Consider the following 25,083-nt stretch of genomic DNA (forward strand, 5'->3'; position numbering starts at 1 on the left):
AGTAGACGGTTGTTTAAAATCAGTGTGGTGTCCAAAATGTTTTTATTTACAAACTATTCACCGAGCCGCTACAGAGGAGCTGAAGAGCCGCAGGTTGTTGACGAATGACGGGTTTATTTAGATTGATTAATGGACGTATTGATGAGTTGATGGATTGGTTAATGAATAGATTTGTTGGTTTATGGACAATTGAATTGACGTGTGAAAGGATCCATAAATGATGGATTGGTTATTGGATGGCTGGTTGGTGAATTGATTAGATGGACTGTTGGATGGTTAATTAATGTCTACTTGTATTGATTAGTTGATGAAGTTGGATTGATCCATGGATTGATGTATAGATTATGTATTGATGGATTGTTGGATAGATCAGTTGGTGGATTGATTGGATTGATTGGGAGGTGGATGGATGGTTGCGTCGAACACATTGATCAATGAACGGATTGATGAATTGAAGTGGATGGTTGGATTGATTAGTTTAGATTGACTTATGATCTGTCAAATTGACATTGAACAGTTTGACTGGATGTATCGATGAACAGTTGCATAGATTATTTGATGGATTGGTCTATGGATGAACAGTTGGGATTGATCGGTAGATGTAATTGATGGGCAGAAGGATCAATCGGTTGATGGATGGTCGCATAGATCAATGGATGGATTAGTCAATTTATTGACAGTTGCTGTATGGGCGGATGGATTGATTGTCAAGACTACTGAGCTGTTTTGATCAGTTGTATTGATCAGTTGGAGGTTGTCTGGTTTGAACTCCGGGGTTAACGAACAGGTGATGCGAATCAGCCAGACGACCCACATTCAGAGGGACTGTCCCGACTAATCTGTCCCATCGCTACCAGACGCGTCGGGAACACAGAAAGTCTGAGCTGAATTTCAATGTGAAACCCACTGGAATAATAATAATAATAATAAAAAACCATAAACCTGACCTGTATTTTCATGGCTCTGCAAATGGTCTCTACTTCAACCATCTGTGGTTCCTTTTAGGCTGCGAGCACGACAGGTTACGTTCCGTCTGTCCTGCAGGGAAACAGCATTTACCCCAGTTTCCTTCTTTTTCTTTTTTTTCCCCCCCATGCCTCTCCTGGAAAAGGCCACATGGTTTCCTAATGTCCTGAGTCGGTTTCATAACCGCTGAGTCAGCGCACACCCATTAAAGGCTTGTTGTGTAATTTGTGTGTCGGGTCCAGAATGAGGTTTCGGGGCCGTTTTAAGTCGGGTTAACGGTTGAAGGTATTGGTGTGTGCTGCTTCTACCGAGACGTAATCTTATTTAACAAACTGATCATTGATCGTCGCTCTCATCAGATCGCACAGCTGATGACCTGATGATCCTTTAATCCATCTCAGCATCTGCATATCTGATAAGTTTTATGTGCAACTTTATGCCCAGTGTGTGTGTGTGTGTGTGTGTGTGTGTGTGTGGATAGGGTGTAATCTGTGTGTTCCTAAGTTACCGCTCTGCCTTTTGCGGTTTGATCTGAGAGATTCGCTTTACTTCTGTAATCCTGCCAACCGCCCATCTCCATCTCCCTCCCTCCCTCCGCCACTCCATCCAGGGGATTTGGCTGCCATTAGGAGATGGCTTTTTTTTTTTTTTTTTTAATGTGTTTGTGTGTGTATTCATAAACTCACACACACACACACACACACACACACACACACACACACACACACACACACACACACACACACACACACACACACACACACACACACACACACACACGCGCGCGCACGCAATAAAGCAGGAAGGATGAAAACACAACCACATCCATGTTGGTCTTGGCGCTGGAGGCGGCGGCGTCCACTCGGCGGCTCAGAGATGCGCTGGAAGGTGCGTTGAGCAGGATGGACTGGAGTGCGGACGTCCGGATCGAGACTTCACACACAAATGGATGCAACCGTCTGGCAAAACCTGCAGGTGTGTAGAATTTCGTTGGTGCCATTCTGACTTTGCGCCTGCAACCATTCAGGAATACGAAGGGTGGTTTTGTCGGTTTTGAGTCATTTGGTAGATTATTTCTTTGCTGTAAATGTGCTTTTTTCTTTGGCAATACTTAGACATTCCAGTGGTCTGCGACCCGTCGGCTCTCTTGGGAGTCTTGCATAAGATAAGGGTTAAATAGACGGTGAACTAAAATATGTAAAATGTCAACAAAAAAGTAAAAGGTGCTTAAACTGAAAAAACTACAACATCCTGAATGGATTAAACAGGCAAAATTCTTAAAACCACCAAGTCAGAAACAGAAAGCATAGAAGCTTGAATTGTAAGAGGGGGGGGGGGGGGGGGGGGGGGCATGGCAGTCCTGACCTCAACGTCATTGAACTTATGTGTTCAACTCGTTCCAGCGTCACCAACAACCACGTCGTCTGATTTGTGTCAAATGTTGGTTAAAGGACGGGATCTACTACTGAGGCTCCTGTTGGTTAATAATAATAATAAAAAATAAAAAAACTAATCACACTTTATTAATACCCTTTGGGAAATTCCTTTTTCCACTATTGTCCCATCCCGTCTCCAGGATGTGGTGGGTGTCCACATCGAGGCGTTGCAGGGGAGCTAATGGGGGTCAAGGGTCATGCACAGGGACTCACAGTGGTGACCTTCCGATTCCAAGTCTGCTTCTCCGCCCTCTCTTCCTCCACTCCCCCAAAATAATAGACCATTAGATTACCAACACGTCTAATTTCTCCCTACTTCAGTCCAACAAACTAAATAACTTTGAGGAAAAGGTCTTAGGCGTTTGAGATTTCCCAATTTCTTAAAGGGGTCATATTATATCTAATTCATTTCTAATGGTTTTCCAACATTCATACCTGGAGTGACGCCCCAGAAGTGAAGAAAGTCTGTCCTCTCTCTCCTTGTCTTGTTTCAGTTTTTAAAAAGTGTGTCGCTCCAATGAGCCAATCAGAAATCAAACCCTATATAGTGTCATCGAGGGTTTAGCCAATCCCAGTCAAGGAAGGCCCTCCCTTTGACTCCTCCCACAGTCAGGCAGCTCTGCTCTGGCACATGGCACCACCAGAGGAAGTTCTTCCTCCTCTTCCCAAGATGGGCATGTGTGGGCGGAGCCAGTCCAGCTCACACAGACACAGCAGATTCTGAATGTAGCTCCTATGATCCAATATATTCAAATGGAGGAAAATCAAAGAAAAGCAATAAACTTTGAATGGAAAGTTTTTGGACGAATGAGACGATGTGAAAGTGTTGAAAGCTGGAGAATATGACTCCTTTAAGGGTGCTAAACACAGTCATCCCACAAATGCATGTTCCCTAAAGGGAAGCCAAATGATTTTCCAACAAGATGCATCGATAAGAAACAAGGTCAACACAAAAGTACTAACCAGAAGCTTCTTGACTTTTTGTGTGTTCCAGTCGTCAGCGCTTGATCATTAAGTGCTGCTGTCTGTTTTTGTGCCGTTTCAGACCTCCGCTAATCCTGGCATGTCCCAGATGAGAGACTTCAGTAATGACTGTCATCACTTTCACCGGTCAGTCTCAATCCCCTCTCTCATCCGCTGCCGTTTCATTTTCCTCAGCTCTGAAAACCACCCGCCTCCCTTTTCACCACTCCGTTCCGTCACACTCGTGTTTTATTTATTTATTTATTCTTTCAATCACAAGGAGAAACTTCTGGGCTCTTTTGACAGCCTCCGTTCTGCAGGAGCTGATTGATCAGGCTAAAAAGGGCTAGCGTGAAGTGGATGTCGGGTGAAATCCCACAGGCACAGACAATACCTATTGTTGTGGGGCTAATCTCTGACGTAAGCTGTTCTTTCTTAATCACATCGTCGTTTCACCAGCAGCTGGTCAGCCGTCGGCTTTCAACGTGACTCAGGCGACCATTTCACGTCAAAACGCCAAAATTCTGTTCACACGACAACGGTGCTCGGAGACACTGAGAGCACCACTTTTTGAAAATGTCTCCCGAGATGGAACCATTTGAAAACGCGCCGCCTCTGTTGTTGTGTAGACGGACGAAAGTCACATTTTCTGGAAACACTCGGGCTCCGTCACGAGACAGTGAAAGCGCCGCTCCGTGCATGCGCACCACCGCCGCTGCAGTGAAATGTTGTTCTGATGCTCAGTAGATGGACAATAAGAGCAATGTTTCCTAGAGTGTCATGACTCCCAGTTAGAGACAGGAATCGAAAACTCTCTGAAAATTCTCTTCATCGATTGGATTGTTCGAGAATGACACGCACGTTGCGTAACGCTCAAAGGTTTGGATCACATTTCAGGAGGAAGGACGACAACAGGCCATCTTACAATACTTGCAAAGTAGATATTTCATGACAGGGAGGAAATATGACGAACTGCAGAAAGATTTGCTCACACAGCAGCAATAACGTTGAATGAATGTCGTGTTTTCGATCTGTTCAGAAGTGAATCTCAACCCAGCGGCAACGTTAGCACGTCCTCCGCTCTGAATGCTGCAGGTTTTATTTAGTTGTTATGTTTTATGTTTATTTTGACAGTCGCCGTAATAACAACCCATCTGGGCCGTCTGTCCGCTAGAATGTCTGTGTTCTCACCTTGTTGATGTTTAGAGTCCATTGTTCTCTGCTGCATGTGTGTGTGTGTGTGTGTGTGTGGTTTCACTACTAAAACAAACATGCGAACAGCATTGTTTTCTGCCGTTTCCGTGGAAACATACATCGTTGCAGAACGTTCCTGTGTGAATGTGAAACTTTTCCGAAACGAAAAACACAAAAACGATGTGATGGAGACTGTAAACGGACTCTTATATAAGAATTTGAGCATCTGGAAAAATAAAAACGAGAATTGACATCATTCTTCCAATGAAGTCAACACCACATCATCTAAAACAGGAATTTCATCCCGTGTGTCGAAAGAACTTCCTCTTTCTGTTCTTCTGCTTTTCATTTGTTGTGGACTCTGTAGCGTTGATTTCCCGTCTCGCGTTGCTCCCCTGCAGTCTCCATGCTGTGCCTGCTGCCCCAGGCGGTGCTGGCCCGGTGGGCCTGTGTCCGGGCCTGCCCGCCGTCCTGCTCCTGCACCCAGGAGAAGAGCTGCAGCGTGCTCTGCGACCGCTCTGCCATGGCTGAGCTGCCCAAGGAGTTCCCCTGCGAGGCGGCTGCCATCAACCTGGACAAGAACCGGCTCAAGTTCCTGTCGGAGAGGGCCTTCGGGACCCTGCCCTCCCTCAAAGCCCTCTCTCTGGACCACAACAACATCTCCTTCATCACGCCGGGAGCCTTCAAGGTTCACTTTTACACCAACAAACACACACCGACAAACGTTTCCTTCCGACTGAAGGCCAACGTTTACAGATTAGGACGGTGGAAAGGAGGTAGACGACCTCAATGGCTAGAAAATGAGTAAAAACCTTCAAATTTTTGGCAGAAATCAGCTGAAAAGAAACTGTAGCCTCACAAACACGAATCACGCAGCCGAAAACATAACCTTCATAGTCCAACTTTTGTTTCATGGTGGAATAAAAACTTAAATATGAGACATTCAGTCAATAATAAAACAGGAAAACTTTTACACACTGGAAGTTCAGGACTTGATGCAGTGAGGAAACGTGTCTCTGGAGACGTCTTAAGTTTTTTAGGGTTAAAATGTCTTTTTTTTCCTCTTTAAAAAAAAAAGAAAGAAATGAACTCGTATGGTTATTGTTCCCACAGTTTTCACATTGGGGTTAATTCTTTTAGGGAATGTCTGATTTAACTGATGTAAACAGAGCATGAGAGTCTTTTTTGCCCCCCCCCCCCCCCCCCCTCTCCATCCACAGGGTCTCACCAACCTGGTGGAGCTGAGGATGGCGCACAACGAGTACATCAGCTACCTGCACACGCGCACGTTCACGAGCCTGAAGAAGCTGGTGCGTCTGGACGTGTCGGACTGCAACCTCTTCAACATCCCCGACCGCATCTTCATCGAGCAGATGGCGCTGAAGGAGCTGCTCTGCTTCCAGAACAACTTCCGGAGGATCCCCGGCGCCATCCGGGGCATGGAGAACCTCACGCACATCTACCTGGAGAGGAACAAGATCGAGGCGGTGGCCTACAACTCGCTGCTGGGCCTGGGGAGCCTCCGGTACGCCGCAACGCTTTTCAGGGAAAACTTCAAACTCTTGTTGTGTTTGTTTGTTGTGTACTGCTCTTTACCTTTCAGCCATTAATCTGAAGACGCGTCCACATGGACACAATAAGTTTTCATTCACACAAAACTGCATCAAATGTCTGTCCTTTCACCTTTTTGGTGATTTTGCTGGTTTTATTGGGACCTGGTTTGGTAATTTAACACTTCCTGCTTCACATGTTGTGGCTGTTGTTGGTCATTTACATTTATTTCAAACCAATTATTATAATTATACCAATGCGTATTCTCATCTGAAACAAACTGAAACTCAGCACTGTCAAATTGCTTCACAAACCTGATGTGACGTGGAAATAATGTCCAAACGTTCACATTCCATTCTGCTCCAAACATCCCCGCAGGTACCTGAACCTCCAGGAGAACCGCATCAACGTGATCCACGACCAGGCCTTCCAGGACCTGGTGCGCCTGGAGAACTTCTACCTCAACGACAACCTGCTGTCCGACCTGCCGCGGCTCGCCTTCAAAGGCCTCGTCCGCCTCAAGATGCTCAACCTCGGCGGCAACCATCTGACCAACGTGTCCAAGACCTGGTTCAGTGACCTGGTGGAGCTGGAGGTCCTGTACCTGGACAGGAACCAGCTGCTGAACATTGAGGAGGGCACCTTCGAGAACCTGACCAGCCTGATCACGCTGCACCTGAACAGCAACAACCTGACCACGCTCCCCTTCCCCGTCTTCCAGCCCGTCTACTTCCTGGGCCGCCTGTACCTCTTCAGGAACCCCTGGGAGTGCGACTGCTCGCTGCAGTGGCTCAAGGAGTGGATGGAGAGCTACAAGCTGGTGCGCGACATCCCCTGCGCATCGCCCTCCTCCGTGGCCGGACTCGACCTCGGCGAAGTGGTCTTCACCAAGGTGAATGGCACCTGCGTGGACCCCGGGGAGCTGAACCTGACCACGGCCTCGTCGGAGGTGGCCTCCACCACGGAGAACCGCTTCAACAGCCTCATCTCCAAGCTGCTGCAGCAGGAGCTCCGGGAGGAGATGGGCAACGGGACGGAGAGCCTCCGGAACGGGACGCTGCTGGAGGGGGAGGAGGGGCAGCTGTCCAGGGGGGCCGGGGGGCCGTCGGCTGGACCCTCGCTCTGCTGCTTGGCTCTGATCTGGCTCGTCCTGGCCTCACTCGGCCCGTCAGACGAGCCCTTCTGTCAGTTTTGCACGTGAAGACCGTCGAGTCAGGGGGCACCTCCCGACCTGCAGCGCCGAGTAGCTTTTCAAATTGCCGAAGAGATAAAAGACGTTGCTTTTCTGAAACGTGAAGGAAAATTCTTCACCTTCTGCGTGGTCACCGGTGTGAGTCTGCCCTGCCAAATGAAGGATTCTGGGATCTTGTTCCTGCAGAAATTCAAACGTGTCAAAGTGAATATTCCCAGCATGGAAAGACTGGCGCCATCGATGTTCTCCTGCAGGTGCCTCTGGAGCGTTTCCTAGAATTCCCTACTAAACCACATTTTGCCCATTACTTTACCTTTAATTGTGCTCAGACAGACAGTTATGATCTGCATCGTTACACGGCTCTGGCGGTGCATTGGGTCAAGTCTTGACCTTGAGTGTTCAGGAGCTTGAATTCAAATCGTCTGCTTGTGGGGGAAGGGACTTTGGCCTAAAAGACACTGAGAGGGAGTTTCACATGCCAAAGACAGAACAGACCCAAAAGATATTCCACTTTGAAGGCTACTTCTTTGTGACATTTACTGTCACTGTCAGTCCCGACAAGATCAAAGAGGACCTGCAGGTTTTCTTACTTTCCGATGGTCCAAATGGTCGGTTTTGTTGATCTACGGTTTCTGTCATGCACCAATCTAATCTAATATTGATTCAGTTTTGAATTTTCTAATATCAGAGTTCTTTATAAAATAAGCCTGCAGGTCAATGACAAGTCAAAACTCATGAGCTCCAAGAAGCGAAAGAGCGTAAACTGCAGGGATTGAAAAAAAAAGAATTTTGTTGCTACAGGGCTCCCTGCAGTAAGACCCCGTTCACATGAGCTTCAAGTGTGAACTTAAGTAGTGTTTTAGGAATCCGTTTCTACCACAACGGTGCTTGGAGTTACTGAAAACGGCTCCCAAGGTGGAACTTTTCGATTACATTGGGACGCTGCCGCCGTCGGGCAAGTCGAGCAAAAACTTTCATGAAACACTCAGACTCGCGCACGCGCTGCTAACTGTGCATGCGCACCATGGCTGTAGTAACTAGTAGTTTTATTTTGACGGTCACCGTAATAACGATCCAACTTGGTCGTCTGTCCACTAGAATGTGCGTGTTCTCCCGTTGTTAACGTTTAGAGCTCATTGTTCTCTGCTGCATGCCTGTTTGATTTCCTTGAAATGAAAAATTATGTGTTTTGACCCGACACTTTGTTGGAGGTCGGTGAACTTGTGACAGACGTAGTATTCACGCCCTTCACGTTTGCTCACGCTCAAGGTCAAGAGTTAATCCGATGTGCCACCAAGAGGGACGTTTATCGCTCGCATTATGTTTTTTTTTGTCGGGTGGCATTACGACGTCCAGGACTGTTCTAGAAACTCGTGGAATCGTTCAAATCATAAGTAAAAAAAAAAGGCTTGGAAGCTTTGATCTGATCTATTTATAGCGAGATCATGTCGACATGTGTGCAGGTTCATCGATTTCAAACAACATGATGAAGATGTTTAATGTATAATGATCCATTTTGACTAATGTTACATAACATTTATAGCATCATCTATGAGTGCTTTTTTTTTTTTTTTGTATTTCCATTCATATTCGTGTGTAAAGTTGAAGGAGATCCTGTCCTTATCTCCCCACACAGATGCCGCTTCCACACAAATGCATTAATCTTCTTATTGCAGTGTAACGTGACGGAGGGACTTTCTCATCGCCTCTTCCAATGGACGGATTGATGGAAGTGACCCCACTCCAACGGGGGAGGGGAGGAGGCGAGGGAGGGTGTGATCACCATATGTCAGGCAGGAAACGTGTGTGGGGGAAGTGTGAAGACGAGGGCTCAGGTGTGATGAAGAGCAGAGATCTCCCCGACTTTCCTCCCCTCGGTGGAAAGTTCTCCGACGGCTTGTGGTCCAGTTTTTTTGTTAGTTATTTTTATTTTTTTCTTCCCGTCACATTGTTTATTTTTCTAAATGGATAAAAGAGAAAAAGTGCAGTTGAACTTTTGACGTGCCTGCTCGGTGACTCCTTTCAGCCTCGGCCGGCCGCGGTTTGACCCATTTCGGCGAGGAGCGGCGGTTAATCTGCACGGAGGCCCGGTAATGTGGGATTAAGAGCCGGACTGAAGTGACGGCTGCTGCTGAGCCTCGTCGCTCTCATTCACTGGCTGTTACATGCTGAGGGGAGCTGGGAACATTTCTGCTCAAGTTTCGAAGAAAGAAACGTTGTATTTGGAGTTGTTGTTTTTTTTAATATAAAGATGTCCAAGTGGTAATTCTTGACTTTTCTTTTTTTTTTTGACACTATGATTTATAATTGTCAGCAGTTGTTTGGATCAGTAGGCAATAAAAAGTGAAACTATTTTCCTAGTTGTCGAAAACTTCCTTCATTTCAATTATTCTCCTTCACAGTTACAACTAGAGCTACACTCGGTAGAGCGCAGACCTTCACCAACACCACATTTGTTGGCGGAACCGAGTTAGCATCTCTGGCATGATAGCTGTTAGCTCATATAGATGCTAAATAGGTAGGTCAGGTAGTAACATCACTGTGTGAAAAACGACTATAATACATACTAACATACGATGATCTCCTTTGATCTCCTTTGATCTCCATGAGCTGCGTCTCTCATCCGCTTTGTATAGGAATTGTTTTTGCAGTTTTATGTGATTTATTCAGAAACGGTTCACCGTTAACGTCCCAAATTCTAATTGACTGGCCCTTGGATGATGAGAAATCATCCCTGAAAAATCATGAAGCTCCGGTGAGTAGTTCTTGAAAAAGTTGATAAAATAATACATACTAATCTATAAATAAATAAATACATACATGCAGACGGAAACATATCCTTCTACCCAACCCCTTGGTGAAGGTAATTATACTGTGAAATGTCACTGAAATGAAATGTGACTGTAATGTCACGTTAGTTACGTACCACCAATAAAGAAAGCGAAGAAGATTGAGGCCCCGTTTACGCAACAACTTTTCAAGTGAAAACCTATAAGTTTCGCCTTTACATGAAAACGATGTAGTCAGTATAGTGGGCCACTAGTGGCTGCTGCCGTTTGTGTTTGTGCAAACTATTCGTCACCACAGACACAGGGACCAGAACCAGGAGCGTTTCAGAAGTTTCAGTTTCCCCGTTTCCATGGAGACAGCGTTTTCAAAACGTGTTTGCGCCGACGCCGAGCGCCGTTATGGTGTATAAATGTAAAAGGGCCTGATTTCTCTGTCTTCCTTCAGGCTTCTGTTGATGCATAGACCTTTTTAAATGATTGAAAATCCATATTTATTGAAAAAAAACAACAACAAAGGAAAGTGGTGTGTCCTCTGCTGAAGGTGTGTTTTTGTTCAGATGTTAATGCTTCAGGATTATGCAACAGTGAAACACCATGTTCGAGCTCTAATCGCTCACTCGCAGTGATTGAAATGTCAGACTGCTGCAGGTCAACTCGGAGCGTTTCCCTCCTTCTCATCTCCGGGTGACGTTTTCACCAAGTTCTCTAGATTTTTCTGACCTCCGCACCACGAAACTCGACTTTGCGCTCAATGAACAGACATTTTTAATCTATATCATGATCTTTTTGTAGACTTTTGCATTTCTTCTTCCCGTCATGACTCTTCTGGGCCACCGTAGGTCCTGCTGATGGATCACCTGAGGTTAAAGGTAAAATTTGTAATTGAAATGTTTATTTGTTGCTCCATTTGACAGAAAATACATAAAGAAATCTCTGTGAACCCCGCCCCAATTTTCCTTAAATTAACGTCATAGTTGATTTTATATGAGATCCTGCTGTTTGGAAGTGATGAGATTCAGAGAGGTTTCGCGTTGACGCGGCAATGTTTTGAAAATTCCACGTTTTCAAAATGTTGGGATTTTCCCATTTCCGTGGAGATGGAGTCGGAAAATTTTCAAAAAGTTGCGTTTCCTCTGGTTCTCACAGAAAAGGGATGGAAGCATCGTCAAAAAGTTGCACTTTGAAAAACTTGTATTTTGAAAAAAAGCTTTTTCTCTGGTTTCCACACAGATGTAGGCGAAGCATTTTCAAAAATGTGCATTTTCAAAAAGGTGCCTTTTCTCTGGTTTTTACAAAAATGTAGCAGAAGCGTTCTCAAAAAGTTGTTTTCCACCGTTTCCATGAATACAAAATTAGAGCATTTTCAAAAAGTAGCATTTAAAGCAGCGATAAATACAACAGTCATTTCAAGTTCCACCTGGGAGTCGTCTTCTTCTTCCATAAAGTCGCATTGCCATCATCTGCTGGTTTTATCTATCTATGTTGTTTCCCACCACTCACCACCTGGGAGCTGTATTCCAAAACTTGGGCAATGAAAGTTTTGGAAACGTCGCTGTGCAAACGGAGCCGTTACCTGGAATCGTTGGTCCACAGGAGAACGTCAAACTGCCGCCGGAGCTGTGGAGGGAAAATAATGACGAGCCACTCGCAGGTTCAGTTCTCCGACACATTAAAGGAAATATATTTAAAAAAAATCTCTTTCTTTCCATGTGAGAGTCATTTACACCAGGGGGCGCTACAGTCCGTCATGTCGTCCCCGAGCCGACAGGAAAATATACACGTTTAACAGTTTCAACGCAAAAAAAAAAAAAAATTCACGTAACACTCCGGGACGCTACACACACTCCTGAATTCTTCTGTGTGTGGGACGAATCAAAAAGTTATCAGTTTCCTTTATTTAAATGTTTTTTTTTTTAATAACACGGCCGATCTTTCTGGAAACCTGCGATTCAAAAACCCGAGGAGCGAAGGCGTGTGCATTGGAGTCCCCACCCCCCTCCCCCCACCCCTCCCCCACACACCCACACTGTCCTCTGGAATGTTTTCCTCTTTTAATATTTCTACATATTCATCCATAGTCGTCTTCCGTTCTGAAGACAGACAGAAAGACGGGGAAACACTGACCGACAGCATGGAAGCTCGCAAACGTCCACATGCATTAGAACCTCATTCGAACCTCTAGAAAACAAACAAACAAACAAAGAAACGATGGATTCATTTAGAAGAGACAGCACCAGGCGGGTCGGGAGGCGGACGACAGGAATGGATGGATGAGAGGAGAAGACGTGTGTGTGTGTGTGTGTGTGTGTGTGTGTGTGTGTGTGTGTGTGTGTGTGTGTGTGTGTGTGCTTTTCTTCGTCTCTTTATGACGGTGAGGGGAGGACGGGACATAGTACTGTCTCTTTAAAACAAACATCTACCAAAATGTCGCCTCCTAGCTAGTAGTAGTACGGACATGACAATATTCACTTCTTGTTAACTTTTTTTTTTTTTTTACAATACTATGACGGAGTCGTCTGCAAACAGTCTGATAATTGGCTTCTGGTAGTTGTTTGGATCAACGCTTCCCAACCTTTGTTTTCCTCGGAGACGCTCTGATTCCAAACGCTTCCACCAGACGACGGGGAAGGTTCCGGGTCCGTTCCGGGAAATGATCGGACGCCATTTTATCTCTGGAGCTCGTGGAACCAAGGTGGAAAGGTTGGGAATCGCTGATGTTGGAGGATCGGGGTTGAATGTGGCTGCAGTTCGCTGGATCAGTGTGAAACGTTTCCCATCAGTTGGTAGTGACTTCATGTGTACGGGGCGGGGGAGGGGGCGGGGTTTTGGCTGAGGCGGTGATGAGGGGGGCGGGGTCAGTAGACCCAGGACACCGGCACCCACTGGCTGGTGGTGCACACCAGGTCGATGGCCTCCTCCAGGTGCCGGATGGTCTCGTCAATCTCATTGTTGATGAGCGTCTGGTCGAAGTAGTGGGCGTACGTCTTCTGCAGGATCTCCGACTCCTTCTGCAGCCGCAGCAGAGACTCGTCCTGCGAGACGACGACAAGGTGGCGTCAGGAAGAACATGCAGACCGTGCAGCTTTAATAACCTCGCACACCGAGAAACACTGCTGAGCCAGTCGTAATGAGATGATGCAAGATCAGAGAACTGATCCGGTGCATTGATTAGACGCATAATAAATATATATATATAAAACCTTTATTGTTTTACTATTATTATTTATATATATATAAAATATTTATTGTTTTACTATTATATTAATATATAAAATCTTTATTGTTTTAGTATTTTTATCATTATAAATATTATCTTTATTGCAGACACAGGCCCAAATAAAACCAAATATATACAACATACTAAACTGCATATAAAAAAATTAAAAGTTCACTCTTTTTTTTTATTAACCCAACGATTACACCAAAAAATATCTCGTCCTACAACAGATTGTTGCATTTAAAATAAAATAGTACACTTAAATATGACCCACAGCTTTAAAAACACATTGCTGATGTTCAAGCAAAGTTTTGAAGAGTTTCTCATATTTTTATGATAAATTCATCAAATAATCATTAATTAGGAAAAAGTAGAAGTTTTACTAAATCTAAGGGGTTAAACAACACGACATTTTACTCTATTCTAAGACCATAAAAATGACGCTTCTTTCAATATTCCATAAATTTGTGTTTTCTATTAATTTATCTTTAAAATAAACAAAAATGGATTTAACTGGAACCTGAAGAAACGTTAAAATATTTAACGTTTCTTCAACGTTGCTTAAGGAAAAAACGTACAAAGGATTTGAACAGTTAAACTCAGTGTGAAGCTATAACCAGCACCACACACACACACACACACACACACACACACACACACACACACACACACACACACACACACACACACACACACACACACACACACACACACACACACACACACACACACACACACACACACACACACACACACACACACACACACACACACACACACACACACACACACACACACACGTTTTACTTACGGGCAGCGTTCGACACCACCGGGGCATCTGATGGTCAACGAAACAAACGCATGCAGCATGCAGGAATAAAGGAGTGCAGAGACGAGTGAAAGAAAGAAAGAAAGAAAGAAAGAAAGAAAGAAAGAAAGAAAGAAAGAAAGAAAGAAAGAAAGAAAGAAAGAAAGAAAGAAAGAAAGAAAGAAAGAAAGAAAGAAAGGAGACGAGAGGCTGCAGGGCCACACGCTGCGTGATTCAGGTGCCGTTTCCACAACGATGTGAAAACGCATCGTTTTACAAATGTTTTAAGTTTTTAATGGTTTTGAAAACGATGCCTGTTTTCAACGGAAACGGCAATAAAGCTGAAAACGATGCAGTTAGCGTGTTGAGCTACTACCGCCACGTGCATGTGCAGTCGTAGCATTCTCGAAAAGTTGCGTTTTCACCCATTTCCATTCACGACGGAGCATTTTTAAAAAGTTGGATTTACCCCGTTTCCATGGAGACAGAGCATTTTCAAAAAGTTGCATTTACCCTGTTTTCATGTAGACGGAATGTCTTCAAAAAGTTGCGTTTTCACTCATTTCCATGGAGACGGTGTATTTTGGAAAAGTTCCACCTTAGATTCCGTTTTCAAAAAGTTGTGTTTTCAACGACTTCCGAGCACCGTTGTCGTGCAAACAGACACTCAAAACGTTACTCAGGTGGCGACAACATGCGCCGGGAAGCAAGAGGTGAAAAGAAATAAGAAAACTAAATCCACCATTCATGACAGAGGTTATTGATGAAGTGAAAAGAATCAGTTCCAGCTGATCAAAAAAACCGAAAAACATCCAAAACAATAAATCACCTGCAAAATGCGTGCAACGTGAAATGGCGACGTTTTTCAAAAAGACCCACAGTAACGAAAGGCGCCTCGTTTCCTACCTCACTGATTCCTGGCGTGATCGTTGGTGCGGCAATAAAGACGACGTACGGGGCGAACTCTGCCGTCCGCAGGACCTTCAGCGCCTGGCGAAGAACAAACGTTAACGTTTATGGTGCTTTTCCACGGGTTCCACCTCAGCCCTACTCGACTTGACTCTACTCGCGACTGACGCTTTGCCTCTACGTGTTAGTCGCCGCTGAGGAACCCAGCGAGCTGAGGAGGCCAGCAGTAATATTATTAATAAACATATAAAACCATTTCTATTTGATTTACTATTTGAGCTGATTTCAAATGCACGTTCGTTCCACATCATATCGGGGGGGGGGGGTCACTTGCTCCGATGACTCCGCCCATGCCGTGGTCGTACTATATTGTAATGGAGAACGACCGAGGCTGAGTCGAGTAGAGGCGAGGCGAGTAAGGCTGAGTAGGAACTAGTGGAAAAGTGCCATTAGAAGACGCACACACACTGCTCTGTCACACACACACACACACACACCTGAGGTTCGACGTCCAGGATGGCGACCAGCCCCTGCTGGTGGATCTTGCGGAGCGTCTCCAGCCGCGTGCCGTACATGGCGTCCTCGTGGCTGCCGTACTCCAGGTACTCGTTGTTGCTGATGTCCTGCATCATCTGGTCGTGAGACACGAAGTAGTAGTTCTTCCCGTTCTCCTCGTCCTTCTTCGGGGGTCTGGTCGTGTCTGCGGGACGGAGAGTCGGACGCAGAAGGTTTAACGGTCCGGAGTCGTGACGGCGACGGGAAGGCCAGAGGCCCGTCGTCCATCATGACTTACGTGGGATCGGGTAGGCGAATCGGTCGGGGTTTTTGGTTATGAGTGTGTTCTTGATGTGTCGCCTTCCGACTCCGTGAGCGCCTGGCGAACACACAGTCGGACAGAAACATCAGGAAGAGTTCAGACCAGGTGTCTGAGACGTTTTTCTCACTTTCCACTAAATCAAGTTTAACTGGAGCCGCAAAACACACTCCCCTCAGACCGTCAGTCACGATACAGAGCAGTTCTGTCTCAAAGCAATATTTCATGTTTTTCTACTTTTTCTGTCCCATCAGGGGAAGTTTTGCTTTCGTCCTCGACTCAGAAGTTGAAGAAAAAGAAAAACTGTGACTCACCTAACAACACTAACGTTTTCCTCTTGAAGGCCGGAAGTTTCACCACCTCCTCGTACGTGACGAGATCTAGTTGGTCGAACACTAGAGGGCAGGAGAGGAAGAACCGAACGCGTGAGCAGGAAAACGACAGGACGGGGGCGGAACGAGGAGCGTGACGAGAACTACGTGGTGAAGTGAAGGACAGGAAGTCTCACAGACGTCATAAAGAACCGCTGAACCTGCGTTACCGAACACGTTTCCATGGAAACAGTCAATAATAACACATTCTGCGGTTTAGCCGCTTCTTTATGATCTTGAACAGTGAATGGGAGAGTCACAAAGGTTTGAACTGTTGGTAAGGATTTTAGGAACATTTGTTTTCCACTTCCGACTTTTTATTTATACCCGTTATAACTGTTGATTTATTGCAACCTAAGTTCCTTGTTTGTTTGTTTTTTGCAGGAATTTCAGGGGAAAAAAGGATTTTAAATATTAAATGAGTCTCGTCAGCTGAATATATTCACATTTTAACCAATAAAAAGTTCAGAAATTTATGAGTGAATTTTTTCAAATAATTTCAAATCTAGATGAATTGTCTTATTTTTGCGATGTCAATTTTTTCAAATAATGTTTTTTTTTTTTGGGGGGCAAAAAATACAAATTTAAAGTCAGTTCTGTTAAAAGTTGCTTTGATTTCTTGAGAGTTTCTGAAAGAATTTGTAAAAAAGTTAGAAGTATTTTTAAAAATATTATATTGATAAGTTTTACAATTTTATTTCTAATTAAATAATTTTTTAACAAAAACATAATTTGAAGGTAAATTTTGCATAATTTTAAAGTTCCTTTGTTTTTGTGTTTTTTTCGGCAGAAAATTCAGAAATAAAATGTAAGCAAAGAGAAAACGGGATTTTTCAATACACAATATTCCAAATACTTAATATCCATTAACTGAGTCTCAGCTGATTGCGTTCACATTTTAACTCAATATGTCCACAAATTTGTGTCGCTGCCTGAAAATGCTGCAAATTTACCCCAAAATACTTTGTTGTATTTTCTCTATAGACTCGAGGACCAGACCGTTGTGAAGGAAGGACTCTGCAGAGCGGCGGCGCTCAGAGATCGTCACGTGTTCTCGGTACAATGTGTTCTCTGAAACTGGAGCCTCCGTCTCAGGACGCTGACACGGGAAATAAAAAACCCACAAGTCTCTGTTGATCTTCCAGTCAGAAGACAGCTGCTGCTCAGGTCCACTGTAAATGACCGCACACTTAAATCACGGTCGGGATTTGTCGGGGGAGGGGGATTAAGGCGGGGACGCCCCTCCCCCGCTAGAAACTCACAAGTGAGTGAATCACATTAAGATTAACGGTTTGAGTGAAAAAGCGTCGTTTTCGGGCTTTCATTCAGAAGAGATCCACCTTGCAATCAAAAATCATTAAAACTCATCTATATATCTGCAGGAACTTACATCTAGTTTCAAAATTAACAGGATTTATAGGCAAAAACACAAACGTCTATATTTTTTCCAAAATATGTCGTGTTGGTATAATTTTTTTCACTTGCTACTTAGTTTTGAAAATTACTTTAATAAACTTCACAACGAAAAATAAGTGAACTGAAGAAATAAGCTTTTTTTTTTTTCTAAAGAAAATTGACTATTTTTTTTACATTTTCATTATCCTTCAATTTTTAGATGAGTGAAACTTTAGAGATTCCCTATATTGACTGATATTGCTTGAATGTAAAGTTTCCCAAATACTGATAAAATCAATCCAATTACAACTTACAAACTTTCAATGTGACCTGTTCTATCATTTAAATTTGTCTACATTCGTCACATTATTTTCTATCAAAGCATTTAGTTCTTTGTATTTTTCACTCTACTTTGTTTGAATCGGGATTAAATCTCTTCTCCCATCCTGGTTTTATTCCACTGATTGTGTCTTTATTGATGATTTTAGTGGAATAAAGCTTGACAGACAAACAGAGAAATGTGGTTATGGCAGAAATAAAAACACTATAAAATATAAAGATTCACTTTTGTCTCCGATTTCTGTTGTTTGATGATTTCAACAGAAACACAAAACGTGAAACAGGATTTTAACTAAAGTCAGTGAGAGAGAGAGAGAGAGAGAGAGAGAGAGAGAGAGAGAGAGAGAGAGAGAGAGAGAGAGAGAGAGAGAGAGAGAGAGAGAGAGAGAGAGAGAGAGAGAGAGAGAGAGAGAGAGAGAGAGAGAGAGAGAGAGAGAGAGAGAGGGAGACTCTCACTGGTTGTTACTTACATGCACAGAGGCCGTTCAGTAGGAGAAAGCGAGAGAGATGAACAGCAAACATGATTCGGTTACAACAACAGAATTACAACATGTTTCACACAGAGAACGGACAGAATAGAAAGAGAGAGAGAGAATAGAGGGAGAAGGAGAGAACAGAGAGAAAAGAGAGAGAAAACACTGCTGTTGTTGTGGACACACACAGTCAGTCATGAAGGATGAAACCGACGAGTCGATGGTCATCAGGGTAAAAATGAACATTTCCAAGAAACACGACACATTTCCACCAGCAGGTTAATGAAGAGGACAAATCTCACTGTGCTGCTGTGCACACATGAGAAACGGTCAGGTTATTCATCCACGCTGTGATAAAACTCTTATTTACGTAGTTAAACACTGTACTCTTTATCCATCGGAAATACTGTGTGTACATTTTCCTAACGATGACTTTTATGCTACAGACTGGTGTGTGTCAATATGTACAGTATCTTGGTAGATATTATCTTGTCTTTGTACAACACGAAGTGTGTGTGTGTGTGTGTGTGTGTGTGTGTGTGTGTGTGTGTGGTTTCATTACAAAAACAACCAAAAGCACCCACTAGAGGCCAAACATGGCAACTACATCGTTTTCAGTTTTTCAGCTGTTGCTGTGGAAACGCAAAACCTTTCTGAAACGAAAACGTAAAAATGTCCCGTGTGTGTGTGTGTGTGTGTGTGTGTGTGTGTGTATGTGTGTGGGTGTGTGTGTGTCTCTGCGATGGACAGCTCAAATTGGCTCCACCCCCCCCAACACAGTGTCAAACATGTACAGCTTGTTCACCAATGCCTGCATGAGCCTGTTTGATGATGGATTCACAATGTTGATGTACAAATGAAGGACTGACAGTAGATGAATGCACGCATGCAATGCATGCTGGGAAAGATTCATTTTTGTTAAAGAAAAGCCTCAAAGATTAAACAAAAAAACTGTCAAAACAGAAGAAACAGATGATGTGAACATGTACTTCAAACGTGTTGCGCACACACACACACACACACACACACACACACACACACACACACACACACACACACACACACACACACACACACACACACACACACACACACACACACACACACACACACACACACACACACACACACACACACACGCACACAAAGGAACATTATCACGTCTCCTGGTGCATCAGCCTGCAGCCTCTGATCAGCGTGTGACCAGTCGGCATCATCGCATCACATCTGCAGCGGCAGTGAGAGTTTTAGATCTGCTCCTGACATAGACGTACAGGTTTCCATACGAAGCCCCCCGAGGCAGGTCTCACCATCATTAACCTGCTGGAATAACGTTCTACTGTACTGCACTCAGGGTGAAAGTATAATTAGGATCCAGAAAGTCTCCTCCTCTGGGCCTGGTTCTGCAGGTTTCTTCCTGTTTTCCTTTCCACCGTCTCCGACACCAACAACAACAAAAACGTTGGAAATAGTTGGATTAACTTTATTGAATTGCTTCAATTGTTAACATCTAAATGAATTAAGTTCTTCGAACTTAATCTAATTCGTTAACTTAAATTGGAAGAACTTAATTCATTTAGATGTTAACAATTGAAGCAATTCAATTAAGTTAATCCAACTATTTTCCTTTTTCCGTGACTTGCTCATGTGGAGTCGTCGGTTTTTCTCTGCAAAAGCGCCTTGAAGTGACTGTCTTGTAACTGGTGCTTTATAAACGATAGAGTTTTACTGAAATAGAATTGATCTGCACACTTTTAAATGCACCGGATACTCAGAACGGATGAGACGTTCTAAAAATAGAAAGTAAAGAGAAAAACAGGATTAGATAATTATGTAAGCAAATCTATGTAAAAGAAGGAACAAAAAGATGAGGAGCTTCATAAATTAGCTTTACTTACTACCAAGAAATACAGTATAACTCATGTATTATTATTATTATTATTATTATTATTATTATCATAAATAAATAAATAAATACTTCATTAACGTTAACATTATTGGTTTTATTACATTTAAAATGCCCAAACGTGTTATGTAATGCATCTACTGTATCTCCAAACACCTATTCGCTCTCTGTCTGAGCACTAAACTTTCCCTCCCCCTCCCCCGCCAGTCACAAACACGTGCGGTGGGATATTTATGTTTTTACCCCACAACACTCCCGCCCGGTTACACAAGCCGACACATGGCGACGATACTGGAGAAGTGTCACTCGTGTCAGCGTCCAGACGCCTCCAAACCTTTCTGCTCCTGCAGCTCTTAATTTCACCCCGGCGACTGCGTTGCCAAACGGCGAGGCACACGTGCCGGTTCGCCAACAGAGGGAGGGAAAATTGCTGAATACATGCTGGTCGCTCCCCAACGGCGGCCCGCGATTCCTCCTCCTGTGCTCATATAAGGTTTCTGCTGCATGAGCAGCTTCTCCTGTCAGCCGGGCTGCAACCAGAGCGAACGCTGGCAGATCTGTTTACATACATGTTCCTGGCACTGCGGGGGTCTGAACCCGGGCTGATGAGAAGGGGATATTTGCTAAATATATATATATATTCAGTCTGGAGCTTAGATAGATAGATGGAGAGACACTATCTTAATCCTGAGGGATAATAAATCGCAATCAAGAGATAAAGCGACTTCAACCTTCATAGGAAAAAGGTCTCCAACCTTTTTGCAAGCATACCTCAGAGAAACACTGGGGTCAGCCCATGTGCTCTCTTATTACCCGGTGAGGTCAAATGCTTGGCAGCAGACCCGCCGTCACCAGCGTACAAAAGCAGAAAGCCTGGTTAGAGCCCGATGTGTAACAACAACAGGAATTGTTCTAGAATAGAACGTAATAAAACCTGAGACGTAATAACTGCTTGATAATGTTGAGTTCAAAATGTAGTTAATATGATCAAATGGAATAACTGGTCAAAAAGAATTTAACAAGAATTTAAAATGTGATCTTAATATGTTTAATGTTATACATTATTATACACTGATGAATGGACAAATAGATAACAGATTCTAGAGAACAGCAATCCAACATAAATACCATAAACTGTATATAAAGTATATTTATTTAGAAACAGTCCAAACTTTTAGAACTCATTGTCAATGACTCACTTTATGACGTAATAAAATTATTACACTATGAGGAGAAAAACATTTTAGCTGCCCAATAATGTATTATTAAAAGTTTTTAAGTTTGGGCTTCAGTTACATTATTGACCAGTTATTACATTTTGGGTTTTATTACATTATATTTTATAACAATTCGGGTTGTTCTTACAGATCGGGCTCTGACAAGCTTTCACCCAATTCTGAAATCCCAACACACACACACACACACACACACACACACACACACACACACACACACACACACACACACACACACACACACACACACACACACACACACACACACACACACACACACACACACACACACACACACACACACACACACACACACACACACACACACACACACACACACACACGTTCAGGAAAACACATGCACAAACGCGTGGCGTGACAAACAATGTCAGTGTGTGCGTGTGCACGGCGTACCTGCGTTGTGCTTTGCCAAATACTTGTCCTTGTACTGTTTCTTCTTCTTGCCAAACCAGGTGCAGCTGGCCTGCTGCTCCTGCTTGGTCTTCTCCATGGCGATGCACGCCACCCGCCTGCCGCACAAACACAACCGCAGGGTTACGGGTTAGATCGCACTCAACGTCGGGCAGGCCACGAGCAGTCGGTCTGTCGAGTCCAACTGCCTGTAGAATCATTGATTCGTCATCAAAAATAATGAGGGAAGTAGATCAGGAAGCTTAATGCACACTGCACTGCTTATTGGTTTGGTCCCACGTTCCTAAAACATGTGATTGTAATTGGTCATGCTAAATTGCCCCTGTGTGTGTGTGTGTGTGTCCTGTGATAGACTGATGACCTGTCCTCTTTCTTTAAAAGTATTTTCATTGACGTCCAGACAAGACGTAAACACAACGTCCAAGAAAGACGTCAAAAGAACTTTCATTCTGGCTCCAGTGAGGACGTCTTCTGGATTTATAGAGTAGAAGTGTTTTGGACTACTCTACACAGTAGATTACACACACACACACACACACACACACACACACACACACACACACACACACACACACACACACACACACACACACACACACACACACACACACACACACACACACACACACACACACACACACACACACACACACACACACACACACACACACACACACACACACACACAGAGTATTTCACATAAATATTGATAGAATTGATGTAGTATAACAGTTTGGCATTGATAAATATGCCACATTTGGTCGTTTTGCACTTCTGATGGGTTTGAAACTTTATATTGAACGAATTATTATTATAAAAGTAAACATGCAGAGAAATACTAGAAAAAAAAAAAAGATTTTTCGAGCAGATTTGTTTTGTTCAAAGCTGCAGTCATTCAAACGTGTCTCCAGAAGCGTAACGAGACAGACTGAGGACATTGTGGGGAATTTAGATATACAGTATGTAAAACAAATAAGCAAAACCAGGTGAAATATGTTGTTCTGGCTCTTTAAATCCTTTCTAGTTTATATCATCTTTTACCTTCAGGAGAGTAACTACCAGCCCTGATCTACCGTGTTGATCCGCCATCATCTATAGGCTTCAACAGATGAAGATCTAGAGAAGAACTCCTGGGACAGATAAAACAAGTCCTGCAGACGAACACTGAGTGATGATTTGAGGTGTTTGTGTTGGAACGATTCCCTAAAGACCAAACGAAACTCTTCAGTGGAGATCCTGAACACGAGTCTCCGGTGGGAATCGTGGCTTTAGTCTTGGCGTGTCCTCACCACTCCTGCAGCTCCGGCGACGGGATGAGTCCCGCCGTGCCGTTCTTGGTGTTCTCCAGCTTCCCCTGCCACCAGTTGTGGTCGTCCTTGGATATGATCTGGATGATGTCGCCCACGCGGAAGCGGATGCCGGCCTCTTTGCAGGGGATGAGTTCGTCCTTGGAGGGGTCGTATTCGAACTGGGCCCTCACGTAGATCTGCGGTGGGAAAGGACAGAGTTACAGCCATGAGTTGAGGAATGACGCATGGGGCTATTTTTTCTTTTTAGGGGGGTGGGGGTTTGGCAAAACATCTTCCTTCTTCATCTGACTGAAAGAAGCCGATGATGTAAAGTGATAAAAGCAGAGGAAGATAAAAGTGGTGTGCATGTTTTGACAGATCGGCTCGGACTAATGAGCAGACGACTCTCGGGGGACACGAGATCACGGGGGGGGGGGGTTACGGTTGCCAGGCGGAAAGCTGGTTTCCCAGGACGCACGAAATATATCCAGACACACAGCTGTGCTATTAATGAGCCTCTTTATGCACTGGCAATTACGGCACAGACATTGTTTATGTGTCCATCAAATCCAAACAACAGCGAGGTGTAGCAGATTAAAGTGTGGAGGGAGTTATTGTCTTTTCAACGTCTTTTTTTTTTTTTTTTGAGCGGGTGGGGACGGGGGCGGGGGCTGTCTCTTACCTTAACTGACATTTTGTCCTTGATTGGAGGTCTGGATACAATCTAGGATTTGAAAGCATCATACACATCATGCAGCCAAACACCTAATGCAAAGGTCTAAACAGCAGTATTGCGGCCGGGGCTGGGGGAGGCGGGGTTGCTGGGGTCGGGTGGGGGAGGGAGGTGTTTAATTGTGAAAGTCATATCCCCTCTTAAGATTGCCCCTGTCAGACTTGTCAGCATGAAGTCAAAGTAAGACCGCAGAGCTTCTGGATTAAGTCTGGTGTGGCTCCTCCTGCCCTCTGCTGGTCACTACACGCAATTTCACCTCGACAGTGTCCCTCAGCATCAGCAGAGGCAGCATGGCGTGGAGAGGCGGTGAGGGACGTCGGGAGGGAAACACGAAGAACCACACTGAGATGGGATGAGGGTTATAGGGGAAAGAGTTTTGAACAGACGTTGAGTTTATCTTTCAACTGTTTTGGGGACGTTGGCGGGTTGATTCCCACTCCTGAGATAGATTTTGTGTTTGGGAACTGAATCTCTAGTTGCTCTCATTGTGTCCAAACACCGTGGACAATGTGAGAATGTCTCTGTGTTTGCCTTGAGACCACTGAGTGGTGAAATGTCTACTGCATTTCCAAGATTATAAGTCTTTTTTTTTTTCATTGTTTGGTTGTGCCAACAACATATATAAAGCAGTCATTTATATATTATATATATATATATATATTTCGGTATATTTTATAACGTGTGTTTTGATCTTTTAGCGTCTCTTGCATGCAACTGCAACTGCTGACGTCTTGGCCAGGGCTCCTTTCAAAAAGAGATCATGCGATCACAACGGGACTCACCTGGTTTAATAAAGATAAAATAAAAATAAAGAATATTTAAAAACATACTGGTACATTCCATCTGTGACCACTAGATGTCCCTGTATGACAACAGAAAACCCCCATTATTACTGTATTTGACTGACAGGACAAGAAGAATGTCCCAAAACTGGAAAATGTCTCAGAAAAGAAAAATATACCCAAAAAGAAAAACGTCAGAAAAAGTTCAGAGTGTGAGAGACACTTGTGAGGAAATGGAGAAATTAAACCGTAACTGCAGGGTTAAACAATGCCTGTGCCATTGTTACCA

At 44.0% G+C, this 25,083-nt stretch overlaps 2 protein-coding genes across 14 annotated transcripts in view; one reads left to right on the plus strand and one right to left on the minus strand.

Annotated features, from left to right (window-relative positions):
• The first annotated feature begins 1,787 nt into the window (after positions 1-1,787).
• On the plus strand, positions 1,788-9,650 carry nyx (nyctalopin). The gene is made up of 5 exons (XM_080477801.1): positions 1,788-1,941; positions 3,448-3,512; positions 4,961-5,247; positions 5,780-6,084; positions 6,489-9,650. Exons 2-5 carry the CDS (start codon positions 3,491-3,493, stop codon positions 7,309-7,311), a joined length of 1,437 nt encoding a protein of 478 aa, XP_080333927.1. The 5' UTR covers positions 1,788-1,941; positions 3,448-3,490; the 3' UTR covers positions 7,312-9,650.
• A 2,095-nt stretch (positions 9,651-11,745) lies between these two features.
• The window catches only part of caska (calcium/calmodulin-dependent serine protein kinase a), a 143,450-nt gene continuing 130,112 nt past the window's right edge, over positions 11,746-25,083 (minus strand). For 6 of the 13 annotated variants that reach the window (XM_080478833.1, XM_080478830.1, XM_080478831.1 and 3 more), the window contains 7 exons: positions 23,280-23,476; positions 21,973-22,088; positions 16,154-16,234; positions 15,819-15,899; positions 15,523-15,725; positions 15,023-15,106; positions 11,746-13,123 (listed from right to left, as the gene is read on the minus strand). In XM_080478833.1, the coding sequence (XP_080334959.1) occupies positions 12,947-13,123; positions 15,023-15,106; positions 15,523-15,725; positions 15,819-15,899; positions 16,154-16,234; positions 21,973-22,088; positions 23,280-23,476 (939 nt within the window). In that variant the 3' untranslated portion in view covers positions 11,746-12,946. Of the gene's footprint in view, positions 13,124-15,022; positions 15,107-15,522; positions 15,726-15,818; positions 15,900-16,153; positions 16,235-21,972; positions 22,089-23,279; positions 23,477-23,961; positions 24,004-25,083 lie in introns of all 13 variants that reach the window. The other 7 variants (XM_080478838.1, XM_080478839.1, XM_080478834.1 and 4 more) reach the window with 2 other exon arrangements.

The sequence above is a fragment of the Lipophrys pholis genome (assembly GCF_963383615.2).
Source record: "Lipophrys pholis genome assembly, chromosome: 13".
In the NCBI taxonomy this organism is placed as follows: domain Eukaryota; kingdom Metazoa; phylum Chordata; class Actinopteri; order Blenniiformes; family Blenniidae; genus Lipophrys; species Lipophrys pholis.

Coding starts and splice junctions, on each gene's coding strand:
- nyx (XM_080477801.1), top strand. CDS start 3,491: ATGACTGTCATCACTTTCACCG. Junction 5,248..5,779: donor TCACGCCGGGAGCCTTCAAG/GTTCACTTTTAC, acceptor CTCCATCCACAG/GGTCTCACCAACCTGGTGGA. Junction 6,085..6,488: donor CTGGGCCTGGGGAGCCTCCG/GTACGCCGCAAC, acceptor ACATCCCCGCAG/GTACCTGAACCTCCAGGAGA.